General features: G+C 43.4%; 1 protein-coding gene across 6 annotated transcripts in view; it reads right to left on the bottom strand.

Annotated features, from left to right (window-relative positions):
- PDLIM5 (PDZ and LIM domain 5) overlaps positions 1-13,953 on the bottom strand; it is a 266,096-nt gene that overhangs the window by 58,819 nt on the left and 193,324 nt on the right. For 5 of the 6 annotated variants that reach the window (XM_077476564.1, XM_077476565.1, XM_077476566.1 and 2 more), the window contains 3 exons: positions 13,076-13,234; positions 12,579-12,710; positions 7,599-7,738 (listed from right to left, as the gene is read on the bottom strand). In XM_077476564.1, coding sequence (XP_077332690.1) covers positions 7,599-7,738; positions 12,579-12,710; positions 13,076-13,234 — 431 coding nt within the window. The remainder of the gene's footprint in view (positions 1-7,598; positions 7,739-12,578; positions 12,711-13,075; positions 13,235-13,953) is intronic. The other variant, XM_077476571.1, reaches the window with a different exon arrangement.

The following is a 13,953-nucleotide window of genomic DNA, read 5'->3' as shown; positions in this document are numbered from 1 at the left end:
AAAACAACGCTGTAATGACAGCCCAATATAATGCCTCCCACTCCCAGTATACCTCAGTTTAATTAGCAATCATTAGTAGGAATGGACTATAAAGAATAGAGGGGAGGGATCTGTGTCCCATAATGTACGCAAGAAAAGCATTTTACAGCAAGTCCAAAATCCCTTTTTATTGTACGTTACAGGAAACGGCAGTCAATTCAGTTACACTGGTACTTCCAAAAGTAGTCCAACTGAGGGGAAGGCAACAACAAATGACAAGCTAGCAGACCCACAAAAACCAACAGCTTAACAGAGGGGCTCAATAGAGCCTAGAGAACAAATTTAAAAACTTGTCAGTCAAAGCTGGCATCAGTTGAGGCCTAAACATCCCCCTGGTAAAACAGATGCCTGATGCAGGAAAGCCCATGATGCACTACCTGATCTAGTGGCACATACTTTGACTAGGAAGGGAAGAAACTTGTCCTCAAGGTCACGGGCTTGACTGATTAGCCGGCACATTCACCTAGCGATAGTGGAACAGACTGTCCCCTAAAGGAACCTTCAGGAACAATAAACCGATTAGTTGGCCTGAGATGTGCATGCGAATCAGGGTTGAGTCAAGTCAAAATCAGATGTGTGTCTCAAGTGTGAGACTTCTGATTCCTCATTGACAATTCATGATAGCCATTGCCATGGCATAGTCGAACTGAATCGTGGTCAAATTACATCATAGATGAAAGGTCCATCTACCAGATTGTCAAACCATGAAATCAGACCGAGACAGAAGTACAGTTAAATCAAAAGTAAAAAGAACAAACATAGTCAAAACATGTTTAGTAACCGGATCGGATAGTCAGCCAAGCCAGAAGTCAGGGATCGAAACAGCAAGCAAGATCTGGAGCCAGATGGGATGTCAGCAAAGCCAGGCTTTAAACAGGAACGCAGGAGATAGTTTCTTGTGATGTGACCAAGGCGAAGGCAGTGCTCCTCTGGACTGGATGGCTTAAGTAGGCAGGACTGACGAGTGGGATCATCAACAGCTGAGTAACTTGTGGAGAGAGATGGGAGCTGGCAATTAGCGGCCATCTTAGAGAAGGAAGGGATGAGCCCAGCCCTGACACAGATTGAGGGAAGGAATGACTGAAAAAGTGGATTACATACAGAATTTTTCTAACCCAAGGAAGATTTGAAAAACCCTTAGATCTGTTATGGAGTGGACGTCCCTTTTTGCTTTGGGCACAATGAACAGGTTGGAATAGAAACCTTGTTTCCCCCCCACTCTTGACAAGTAGGGCATCCTATCATCGGGAGGAGGACTTGCTCATAGACTCTGAGGAATTATGGGTCCAAGACTTGGACTTTGGGGCCTGAAAATAAAGAAAGGAGCTCTCAGGGGCAGATCTTTTGATGAAGATGAAGGTTTTACCTTCTTTCTCTGGGGCAGTAGTGTACTCTACCCCTTGTGACGTCTTTAATTATGTTATCCAGGGATTCACCAAAGGGGCGTGTATTGAATTAATGTTCCACAGGTCAACATGTGAGCCAATGTACCAAAAGAAAGCCCTTCTGGATATTTGTCTTATGGGCGCTAGCCCATCAACACAATACAGTAGGTCCACAGGTGTGTGCTCCAGTAGCTGGAGGACAGAGGAACCAGGATCCTGTAACATACCCTTGGACCAGACTGTCACGTACCTGGTAGTAGAGCCCGACTTGGAGGAGGAGACCTCTCTTGCGGCTCCGACTCAAGGGCCCTGGTAGTGTATACAGGTAACACAAGAGTCAACAGTGGCATGAGTGTCCGGCAGGATCAACAGCTGGATCAGGGGAAGGCTGGAATCGGAGGGAAACAGGATCAGCAGGCAGGTGCAGGAAGCTAAAGCAGAGCGGCAGGCGAAGAGGCTGGACCAGGACACCAATGCAGGAACTCTGGCAGAGGCAGGACTTCAGGCAGGTGCTGGAACCACTACTGGAGGTAGAGCAGCAGACGGCACCGGAATAGGAGGCTGGAAGCAGAGCAGTCAGACAAGCCAGGTCGGAGGTCAGGCGGTCAGCGGAGGTACCAAGGAACAAGCAGGTGGATGGTCGGACGAGCCGGGTCGGTAAACGGGCAGGCAGCAAAAGCACCAAAGGATCAAGCAGAGGGGAAGTCAGGCAGGCCGGGGTCAGATGCAGGCGGACAGCAGGAGTAGTAGGTAAACAAGCCGGGTCAACAGGTCACAGAAGGCAGGTTCTCAGAATCAGGGTACTCGCACGCTGTAGATCAGACAGCAAGAACTGGATGTGACTGAGTTAAATAGCCCGCCTGGCGCCAACGAGCGCACACACGCGTGCACGACTACGCGCGCGTGCACACGCGTGGACGTGAAGGTGCGGATTGACCACTGCTGGCAGGATCCTCGTGACACAGACAGCTAAGGTCTGGAAAATGGACGTGGTCATATTGGTAGGTTGTAGGCAGGGCAGGACCTGCAAAGGATAATAAGGCCTTAAAATGGGATTACAGATTTTTTGTACCCTGGATCTTTAAGAATGAGATAGCCTCAACAGAGACAGTTATAGTCTTGTTAAGACATGAACTGCCTGTGTTCACAACATGTAAAGCACATCATTTTTCCACCATAGAGAAAATGCTTTTCTGGGTTACGCCAATATACCAGCTTCCAACTGCTGGTTGGAAGCTAAACAGTGGGGGACCTTGAGTGGAGAGTGAACAAGTCATGCTTTTGACTGCTAGTGATGGCTGGTTTGCATTTTTAGGTTCTTTTTGGGGCTTTTCCTTGTAGCTTTTTAACACCTTTTAAACTGTTTTTTTTTCCCTTGCTTCCTTCAGCCTACTAATTAAGGGGAGTGGTTAATTGGTCACAGGCGCTTAAGGCCTATATAACCTTTTGTCAAACTCATTGTGAGCCTGCTCATTTTTGAGTCTGCTGGAACTCTGTCCAAGTAGAACTGGTCTAAGTGGTGAGTTAAAACCATGAGTTTAAAACAGGAGGTTGTAACAGGGGTCATAGCACCTGTGTAGTGCGAGTACCTGAGTGTGAGTCGGAGTAGTGTGTGTGGATCTTTAGTACTACTGTATTGTGGGTGCACGCTGGTCTGCGAGTACCTGTGTACTGTCTTGTTGAGTATTAGTGTCAGGAAGCTAGTTGTTGTTAGGTAATTTGGACTGGGTATGATCTCTAATCCTCATTAAATTAATAGGTACGATGCACGGCAGGTGTGGAGAGGCGACTTGGTGTACATCTTGCGGCATGTATGCTTTCCTTGATCATCTGATTGAGGGTTAATACTGCTGTGCAAAATGTAAGCACATTGTTTCCCTGGAAGCCCAGGTTCTGAATCTGGGGAAGCAACTGTCAGCACTGAGAAGACCCTCCACACTAAAGGAGAGCCAGGAACGTACACAGCAGGTGCCGGCAGGGGCCAGCACAGAGGTGGGTGGAGACAAAGGTGCAGGTACTAGAAAAAATAGTAGATGGGTGACAGTCAGGAAGGGTAGAGGGGGAAGTGCCAGGGAGGCCGATCCAGGGCTGGAGCATCCAAATAAGTTCACTCCATTGAGTGACATTGGTGATCCCAGTCAGGGACCAGCACCGCTGGAGCTGAGGGACTCTCCTAGCTGCCGGAGGAAGAATTCCTCCAGTGAGGGGGGGGGGGGGGAGCAAAGGGAGAGGAAAGAGATTCTGGTGGTAGGGAACTCAATTCTTAAAGGACAGATGGCAATCTGTAACAAAGGCCTGAAGCGCCAAACTGTATGTTGTCTACCGGGCGCTCAGGTTCGGCACATCATTAATCTGGTGGACAGATTACTGGGAGGGGCTGGGGAAGACCCAGCTGTCATGGTGCACGTTGGCACCAATGACAAAGTCAGAGGCAGATGGAGTGTCCTAGAGAAAGGATTTTAGGGACTTGGGAGCTAAATTGAGGAAAAGGACCTCCAAGGTAGAATGGAGGTATTCTCAGGAATACTACTGGTACATCGAGCCACACCAGAAAGGCAGAGGAAGATTAGTGAAGTAAACAAGTGGCTGAACAGCTGGGGTAGTAAGGAAGGGTTTAGCTTCCTGGAGGACTGGGACGACTTCTCAGTCGATAACTGGTACTACAGAAGGGACGGACTGCACCTAAATGAGGGTGCAGATCAGCTAGGAATAAGGATTGTCAAACCGTAAGAGGGGTTTTTAAACTAGGCGATGGGGGGGGGGGGGGGGGGGGCAGAGAGAGATACTCAGCGTGGAACATATTCCATAGGGTAATATTAGGGGCATTAGTGGTAGGGTAACCAAAGCACATAAACCCAAAGGTAAGTATAGTAGCAATCTCAGAACACCCAAGAGGATATTATGTGACCAGTCAAAATATATTAATGCATTAAAGTGTTTGTTCACCAATGCCAGTCTGCCAAGCAAAATAGATGAGTTGGAAGCTCTGGTGCATCAGGAGAGCTATGATGTAATCGGTATTGCTGAAACTTGGCTTCATTCCTCACATGACTGGGCTATTAATATTCCTGGCTATGCACTCTTTCGGAAAGACAGAGTAAAAAGGAAAGGTGGAGGGGTCTGTCTGTATGTGAGAAGTGATCTCTAAATGAGTGTGAAAGAGGACCTGGTGGATGGAGAGTGTGACGAGTCTGAAGCATTATGGGTGGAACTGCATACAGATGTGCGTAGTTCAAAGTTAATCATTGGAGTTTGTTATAGACCACCCAATGTTAATGAGGAGGTGGAGACTCAGCTCCTTGCACAGATGGAAAGGGCTGCAAGGGCTAGGACAGTGATAATAATGGGGGATTTTAACTACCTAGATATTGACTGGAGTAATGGCACAGCTGGAACAGTTAAAGGGCAAAAATGTATAAACCTTTTACAGGACAATTTTATGGTCCAGTTTATTGAGGCCCCAACTAGGAACGATGCTCTGTTGGACCAAGTAACTATAGACCTCTTAGTTTAACTTCTATTGATGGGAAGATACCGGAGAGATTAATAAAAGACCACATGATTTCTTGCAGGAAAAAATATTTTAAGCAACAGACAGCATGGATTCATGAAAGACAGAAGTTGTCAGACAAACCTGATTTCTTTTTATGAGGAGGTAAGTAAAACCTTGAACAGAGGGGTGGCGGTGGATGTGGTATACTTGGATTCTGCAAAAGCTTTTGATACAGTTCTGTACACATAGCTCATGTGTAAGGTTAAGTCTACAGTCTTGGAAATATCAGTATGTAAATAGATAGAAAACTGGCTAAAAGACAAAATTCAGAGAGTAGTGGTTAATGATTCTTACTCTGAATGGTCTAATTTTTTCCCCTGCTTTAGCAAATTGGATCATGCTCTGCTGGGGTTTTTCGCCTTCCTCTGGATCAACTGTGGGTATAGAATTGGGTATATGGGATTGTATGATATTTTTTTTTGTGGTTGAACTGGATGGTCTGATGTCTTTTTTCAACCTATGTATAGAAGTATGCATCCATGTATGCATCACTGTACCTGTACTGTCCGGTCTTTTACAAGGTAAACTGAAAACCCCCTTTGGAACTGTCAGAGGAATGTATACTAGCAGGGGCTATAGGATTGTTGCCCTTGCAATTGTGAACTGCCATACTAAGAATACATGTGAGGGATTCCTGCAAGGGGTACTCACAATAATACCACAGAAGCAGGAAGGGTTAATTCCCTGTGACTCATCAGGGGCAGTAGGGTAGCCCAAGTGAAGGATCAGAGGTGCAGGTGTGCTGAAGGGGTGGTGGGAGAGGCTGTAACACTTAATGTGTACTTTGGAAATAGCACATGCATGTGTCACCCTCAGGGAAGAAGCCACACAAACACAGTGAAAGTACCCAGCCAAGTCCCAGAAAAAAATGGCATGCAGCCCAATGACTCCATAATAAAAACTGCCAGAGATGCCCTCTTGGCACTGGTCAGCAACCAAGTATGTCAGACAGAACCACATGTGGAACAAAATCTGTAAAGCATTACCAGCAAGTCAACTCATTAGAAGGCTCAGTAAGTCAGCAAAACCCACCCATGCTCCTATAAGAAAGCTCTGACTCATCACAGTAGTGGTGTGGTGCCCACTGACCAGGTCAGAGATGCAGGCAGGATCCAGGAGACATGTCCTATCCTAACACCTCTTCACCCCTCCAGCTGGAATTCTCCCTCAGGGGTCTTCATGGAGAGGCATATATGAGTGGGTGCAACAAATCCCTGGACCTGTAAGGCACTCTGTCACCGATTCAACACTTTGCATCATAGGTACTTGGACAAGGCAAGAAGATGTCCATTTTCCTAGAACAGTAGCAAATAAACGCAGGCATGCTGCAAGTGGGAGAGATTATACTGGGCTCTCCTTACAGCTATGTTTTGTTATTGTCCAATCTCCTGAAGTCAGCAGCATAACCCAATGTATCTGAAGAATTTCAGCTTGTGTCTTGTGATGTAGACTTAAGAAAAACAAGCTTGTAAAGCTAGCTAGCTCAACAGAGCATAAACATATAATGAAAGAAAAGTTCAGAAATCATTAAACTTGACCTTGTCTCATCTACCCATCATATCTGACAATAAGTAGCTATGATCAACCAGTAATAGATCGAGTGCTCCTTATTTGATTTATTAATACAGTCTTTTGCAGGATTTGATTCTCAAAAAGAAACATGTTTCAGACAGAACCATTTCAAAGTAACATGGTACCACCTAGAGGCAAACAGAATTATTGCAGTCTAACAACAAGCATATTGTAAAAGCAGAGCATTTGATAAGAGAAAACACAATATTTTAATTATATGGTAAGCGATTTTATTCAGACTTTCCGATTTAAAAAAAAATGTTCTCTTATATGTTGTGTGTATACTGTAAAAATAGTAATTTAAAACTACAGGAAGTGTAATCTCTACATTTTAAAATATGTTCATCCTGTATTCAGAACTTTCAAGTCAATATTTACTATAGGTTGATGTCATAGAGATGCAAATTGCACAGTAACAACACACAGTAAGGGTATTTACACACGGTACTGACGTTAGAACATCAATATTCCTGGCCAAAACATCATGCGTTTACCTCCTGAAATGACCATTGTGTATTTGCATATTTCTGTAATTCTTGTTTTTTTTACTCATCTATATACAGCGCATTTTTATGCAGCTGTATGTACAGGCACATAGAAGACAATAGACTGCATTTAGATTAGTAAAAAAGGATTCTCATGACTGTAAAAAAAATACATATGTTTATAAAAACAACTATTTTGCATCAATCACAAATAATTGAGCGGGTGCAGGTAGATTGAATTTCAGTTCTGAGAGACAGCTGCATATTACACATAGCTAGGTAATACTTGGCTATTAAATTGTCTGGCTATTAAAAGTAAACTAGCACTAGTAAAACTCCCTAGTCCTGATGTACCCAGCATTAGTGTACGGTCTTCTACATACCTAAAGATTCTTTAGATAGCTAGAACAATGGACTTCAGAATTATCTAGACAGCCTAAGCATGTAAAGGAGGACAGATAAATGCAGCGTTAAAGCTGAATGAAGATACATTCCACCTCTGACATCTTTGAAGAGAACCACATTTTCAAGGCCACGTATAAAATATTACATAGACATATTTACCTGGTTGCCAGCCTGCTGGCTTGGCATTACTTGCAGGACCACTGGGTTTGTATGCAGCTGGTCCAGACTTGTATGAGCTTGACATATTCTTAGCTGGTTCAGCAGAATAGGCAGCAACTGGTATAGTTTCCAGTGGCTCACTGTAAACAAGAGAGACGATAAAAGTTATACATGGGTTAACAATAAGTCTATTAATCACTGTATATGAGGTAAAACAGTAAACTTCAGACCCCTGAAGGGTCTGGTATGGATTTTGAGGGGGACCCCCCACCATTTTTTTTAACCACTTTCAGACCGGACCAATTTGCTGGTCAAAGACCAGACCACTTTTTGCGATTCGGCACTGCGTCGCTTTAACTGACAATTGCGCGGTCGTGCGACGTGGCTCCCAAACAAAATTGACGTCCTTTTTTTCCCACAAATAGAGCTTTCTTTTGGTGGTATTTGATCGCCCCTGCCGTTTTTATTTTTTGCGCTATAAACAAAAATAGAGCGACAATTTTGAAAAAAACGCATTATTTTTTACTTGTTATAATAAATATCCCCCAAAAATATATAAAAAAACATTTTTTTCCCTCAGTTTAGGCCGATACGTATTCTTCTACATATTTTTGGTAAAAAAAAAAAATCGCAATAAGCGATTATTGATTGGTTTGCGCAAAAGTTATAGCGTTTACAAAATAGGGATAGTTTTATAGCATTTTTATTAATAATTTTTTATTATTTTTTTTTACTAGTAAAGGCGGCGATCAGCGATTTTTATTGTGACTGCGACATTGTGGGGGACCCATCGGACATTTTTGACACATTTTTGGGACCATTGTCATTTATACAGTAATCTCTGCTATATAAATGCAGTGATTCCTGTGTAAATGACACTGGCAGTGAAGGGTTTAACCAGTGGGTGGCAGTGTAGGGGTTAAGTGTTCCTAGGGGTGTGTTACTAACTGTGGGGGGGTTAGGCTTTCATTTAGTGAACACTGATCTCTGCTCCAATCACATGGAGCAGAGATCAGCGTCACTAGTTGCTAGGCAGAATGGAGAAATGTTGTTTACAACGGCACTTCTCCATTCGGCCGCTCCGTGAGACGATCGCGGGGATGCCCGCGGCGATCGAGTCCGCGGGTCCCGCGACCGGACTCACGGGGGTCCCGACTAGCGTGGGAGCGCGCTGCCGGCAGCGCGCTCCCGATGGCAGGGCGGCAAATTTAAAGGGACGTACATGTACGCCCATTTGCCTGCCCGTGCCATTCTGTCGACGTACATCGTCGTGCGCTGGTCGGCAAGTGGTTAAATGTTGCCACAGGGCTCCTCTTAATTTCCATAGCAGACCCCAAGGGCCTGGTATGGATTTTAGGGGGACCCCCACACTTTTTTAAATTTTGGTTCAGGGTTCCCCTTAATATTCATACCAGACCCAAAGGGCCTGGTAATGGACTGGGGGGGGATCCCATGCTCTTTTTTTCAATGAGTTTTACCTATATTGCCGAGACCGGACAAGTCATTAAAGCCGCGATCAGTTTTAAATGACAATTTTTCCTTTAGAAATGTCATATTGCTGTGGTACTGTTCTAAACACGGGAAAAATGTGCTACTTTACAGACATACTATAGACACCGCCCAGGCCCGATATTAAAAGGAATATTTCATTTTTATTGTTTCACTTTAAGCATTAACCACTTCCCGCTCGGCCTATAGCAGAATGATAGGCGGGCAGTGGTTCAGTTATCCTGACTGGCCGTCATATGACATCCAGCAGGATAACAGCTGCCACGCGCCCGTGGGGGCGCACGGCGACTGGTGGTGCGGTGTGTCAATCTGACACACTACTACACCGATCTCGGTACGGAGGCCCTTTACCACGTGATCAGCCACGTCGAATCATGGCTGATCACGATGTAAACAGGAAGAGCCAATGATCAGCGGCTCTCCAGACAGGGAGATCTGTGCTGATTGTTGATCAGCGCAGACCCCCTCAAATGCCCACACTAGATCACCAGGGAAGCACCTAACATGTGGATGGCCAGGTACATCCCCCATGGCCATCTACATGTGCCAATCAGTGCCCACAAATGGGCACTGACTGGCACCCCTATCGTACAAATAAAATCAGTGATGCCCAGCAATGCCACCCATCAGTGTCCATCAGGGCCACCCATCAGTGCCCATCCCTGCCACTTATCAGTGCCGCCTACAAGTGCCCAGTGCCGCCAATCAGTGCCCATCAGTGCCACCTCTATGGCACAAATAAAATCACTGATGCCCAGCAATGCCATCCACCAGTGGCCATCCCTGCCACTCAGTGCCACCCATAAGTATGCAGTGCCGCCTACGAGTGTCTATGAGTGCCCATCAGTGAAGCATAGGAGTGCCACCTATAAGTGCCCATCAGTACCACCTCATCGGTGCCGCCTTATCAGTGGCCGTCAGTGTAGCCATATCAGTGCCCATTATTGAAGAAGAAAACATACTAATTTACAAAAATTTGTAACAGAAACAAAGAAACTTTATTTATTTTTTTCAAAATTTTCGTTTTTATTTGTTGCGCAAAAAATAAAAAAATCGCAGGGGCGATCAAATACTACCAAAAGAAAGCAAAATTTGTGGGAACAAAATGATGAAGTTCATTTGGGTACAGTGTTTGTTTTCGAATTTGAGTTGTCATTCAAATTGCGACAGCGCTGAAAGCTGAAAATTGGCTTGGGCAGGAAGGTGTACAAGTGCTTGGTATTGAGAAGTGGTTAAAAAAAATAAAATAAAATCACTGCTCCCAAAAAAACGGCCGTTTAAAAAAAAAAAAAAAAATTCATTGATGTATTTCCCCTGGGGCAGGACCCGGGTCCCCAAACACTTTTTATGACAATAACTTGCCTAAAAGCCTTTCAAATGAACACTTGATTTTTCATGTTAATGTCCCATAGACTTTAGCGGTGTTCCAGTGGCTTTCGAATTTGCCCCGAACACCGTATATTGCAGGGCTCGACAAACCCCGGGTGCCTGGTCGCATTTGCGCCTAGAATTCGTGTCCTGGCGACTGGGGCAACGCTGCTGGGGTATCCCGTCTCCATTTGGACCCCGAACTCCGCCGCGCAATTGCATCGGGCCGCGCCGGCCAGTAATTGAGGCCGCGGCTTTGCGGCCTTCTAAAATCTTTCGGTAGTCTGGCGCCCTCTTGTGGTGGATGTAAAAATTACACCCTATTCCAATAATGCTAATTCCTAATGGAGTGAAGCTCCCCTGCCTGTTTTTCACTGCCCGCCCATTTCCTTCCCAAAGTGAAGAGAAGGAAGTGATTGCGGGCGTCATCTGGCGCCTTTTGCCCAACGGTGAGTGTGGTGGCTGGTAAATGGCTTCTCATTATATTATATATTATTAATTAATTAATTTATTAATTTAATTTTATATATATATATATATATATATATATATATATATATATATATATATATATAAATATTTTTTTTTTTTTTTTTGTAAAAAGTAAAAAAAAATTTTTATTTTAATTAAGGAAAAAAAAGGGGGAGGGGGGCTGCGGCGCTATCTTCCCCTCACTCGTCTCCATGTCAGGCCAGGGACAGGTCCGGATCGCCGTTACCGACCTGGCTCCTAACTTTTTAAGCTGGCTCCTAGATTCCAAGCAAATTTGTCAAGCCCTGGTATATTGTTTGCTGTTTGCAGAACATCCGAAACACCAAAGTTCAGCCTGAACTTATGCTCAGGCAAACCGTTCGCCCATCCCTAATCATCACTAGAATAGTAGGGAATGAATCTCCTATAGTGGGGATGAATCTCGGTAGTAGTGACATGGGGGTTAATTTACTAAAAACTGAACTAGACCTGTGCAATTTTGAAAGTGCAGTTGCACTCTGCAAGTGCAGTTACTCCAGAGTTTTTTTAAATAAAGCTTCACTTTACAAAAAACACCCAAATCACATGCAAGAGAAATTATAAAAAACAAAAAAACAAAACATTTTTGCTTGCACATGATTGGATGATGGAAGTCAGCAGAGGTCTCCCTCATTTACTAAGCTCTGGAGAAACTTGCAAAAGAACAGTCTATTTGCCTTTAGCAAACCAACCCGATAGTGAGCAATAAAGACCTGATAGTTGTTAAACCCATCACCATTCTAGCCAAACAAAAAAAGATTTCCCCCCTATTCAATTAACATACCAGGAAATTAATAGCATAGTCAAGTCATTTATTAATGCTAAAAATGTAAAATGTACACACGGAAAGCATGCAAATGCTTTGCCATAGAAAATTACGTATGCAAAATAGAAATGCTATATATTTAACAATACCAGAAGAGAGTTATATTAAAGGTGGTCAAATAATAATATTTACTGTATGTAAACCATCACAAATGAAGCCATAGGAAATGAGCATATGAAGAAATAAAACCGATAAATAGAAGTTTAGGTCAAAATGTTCAGTAGGGCAAGAGATATAGACCGCTCAGTCTGTAAATAACATTTCAACTTTTTCTGTTAAAGGATAAGTGCACTTAAAACAAAAGCACACTTTCTATTTTGCTCCACTTTCCTGATCTAACCGAACACACGGTGCCAAGATGCATACTCGCCTTCATCTGATGATTGCAGCCTCTAAGGCTGGATCACACCTATGCATTTTTAGCGCATTTTGCAGATTTGCACAACAGAACATGTTCCATAGGAAACCAAGGTAAATGGACTGTAGTGAAAATATGCAAAATGCGCTAAAAATGTATAGGTGTGAATCCAGCCTAAGAGTCTGTTTATAACCTGTGCCACAAATCTTCAGATTTTACTTGCGCAGCAGATTGCCATAGAGTTTTGTAGGAACTATATTAATTTGTGTTGCATCATATATTCAGGAATAGCATTGTGGAGTTACATTATTATGTCCCTTACCTAAAGGTTAAAGCTAGTTTTTTTCACCAAAGCACACTGCCATCAAAGTTGTTAGGCTATACATTATTCGCCACAATAGCATCTCACCTCACACATTGTTCACTGGTAAGCACACCAGTGGACCTTCTTGCTGGCTTTGAATTTGGAAAAGGTGGTTTAATGATAGGTTCTATAAGAAGAGCATCCAAGAGAGAGCGATAGACAAAGGGGGCAGACAGTCTAAGAAAGCAAGGAAAGGAGGAGTAGAAATAAAAAGGGGTTGACATTTTCTTTATCCAAGACAACAAATGCAAATAGTCAAGGCTTTTTTTTTTTTTTTTTTACACCACCCCCCCCCCCACACACACACAAAGCCGAAAATACGTGAGTGTATGGCGCACATACTGAAGGTATAAAACCACAAAATTGTGACAAATCTGTTTATCCGTGTGTATGTAATTGTGGTTTAGTAAAAGTTACCATTTACCCAACAATCAAATAGTTTTAAATCTATAATTAGACACTGCAAAACAATGTGTTAGAACAAGGTGCTTAGGTACAATTGTTGCAGGTCACGTGCAAACAGATCACAAACGTCTCAATACCTGGCCTGTGCACCCACAATGGCAGTCACGGCAGCCACTGCACTGGATTTGCTCTTGGCATTTTGAACTGGAACAGTAACATGAACTGGGGGAGGGCAGGGGGCAGCCTTTGGTAGTCTGTCCAGAGGATTTTCTATTAGATTTTTCTTTACATGCAAACTGATACAGGAAAAGTAATTATAATACAAAAAAACAAGTTAAGTACAGTACATTGGACATTAAAACTAGAAACTATTGGATGACAAACCTATACTGTTACCTTCCAAATCCCATTACCATAGCAGTCTATCCTTCTTGATCTTCTAAGGCCTCTTGCACACGATACTCCTGTTTGAGCATCTATTTTTTCAGCGTTTTGTATGTATTTGCACGCAGTTTTGTGCATACGTGTTTGCGCAATTTTGCATGCAAACTTTTACTCGCGTTCACAATATGTTAATGGACATTTGCGCACAAAATGTGTGCAATTGCATGCATGAGGAGTAAATTACTTTTTTTTTTACTGAAGAATAAATAACGCTTATTTATGTGCCTGTCTGCATAGGCACATTACAATTAATGGGCTGCATTTTAGCTCCGTAACAAATAAGCCGTACTTAGCTTTTTTTAAGCTGCAGCGTGCAAGAGGCCTAACCCATTCTTAGATAAGACTACTCTGTGCCTTTGAGACCACAAAGATTCTAGTCAGAAGGCTTTAAGCGATAAATTGATTAAATCCTTTGGCACAAACAAGCCGTCTGCCTCTTGAAAGATAAAGGCAAAATTGAAGCAATGGTTTATGGTAAACCCATGCTTGGGTTACAATGGTTTGTAAGACAATCAGCCAAATTAACTCACTAGTGGCTGGAAGTGAAAGTACTTGGCTCCCAGCCACTTCA

The sequence above is a fragment of the Lithobates pipiens genome, unplaced genomic scaffold (genome assembly GCF_037356315.1).
Source record: "Lithobates pipiens isolate NorthernLeopardFrog02 unplaced genomic scaffold, aLitPip1_a1.2 Scaffold_13, whole genome shotgun sequence".
NCBI classification, from domain to species: Eukaryota; Metazoa; Chordata; class Amphibia; order Anura; family Ranidae; genus Lithobates; species Lithobates pipiens.
This window is presented reverse-complemented; position numbering and strand designations above follow the sequence as displayed.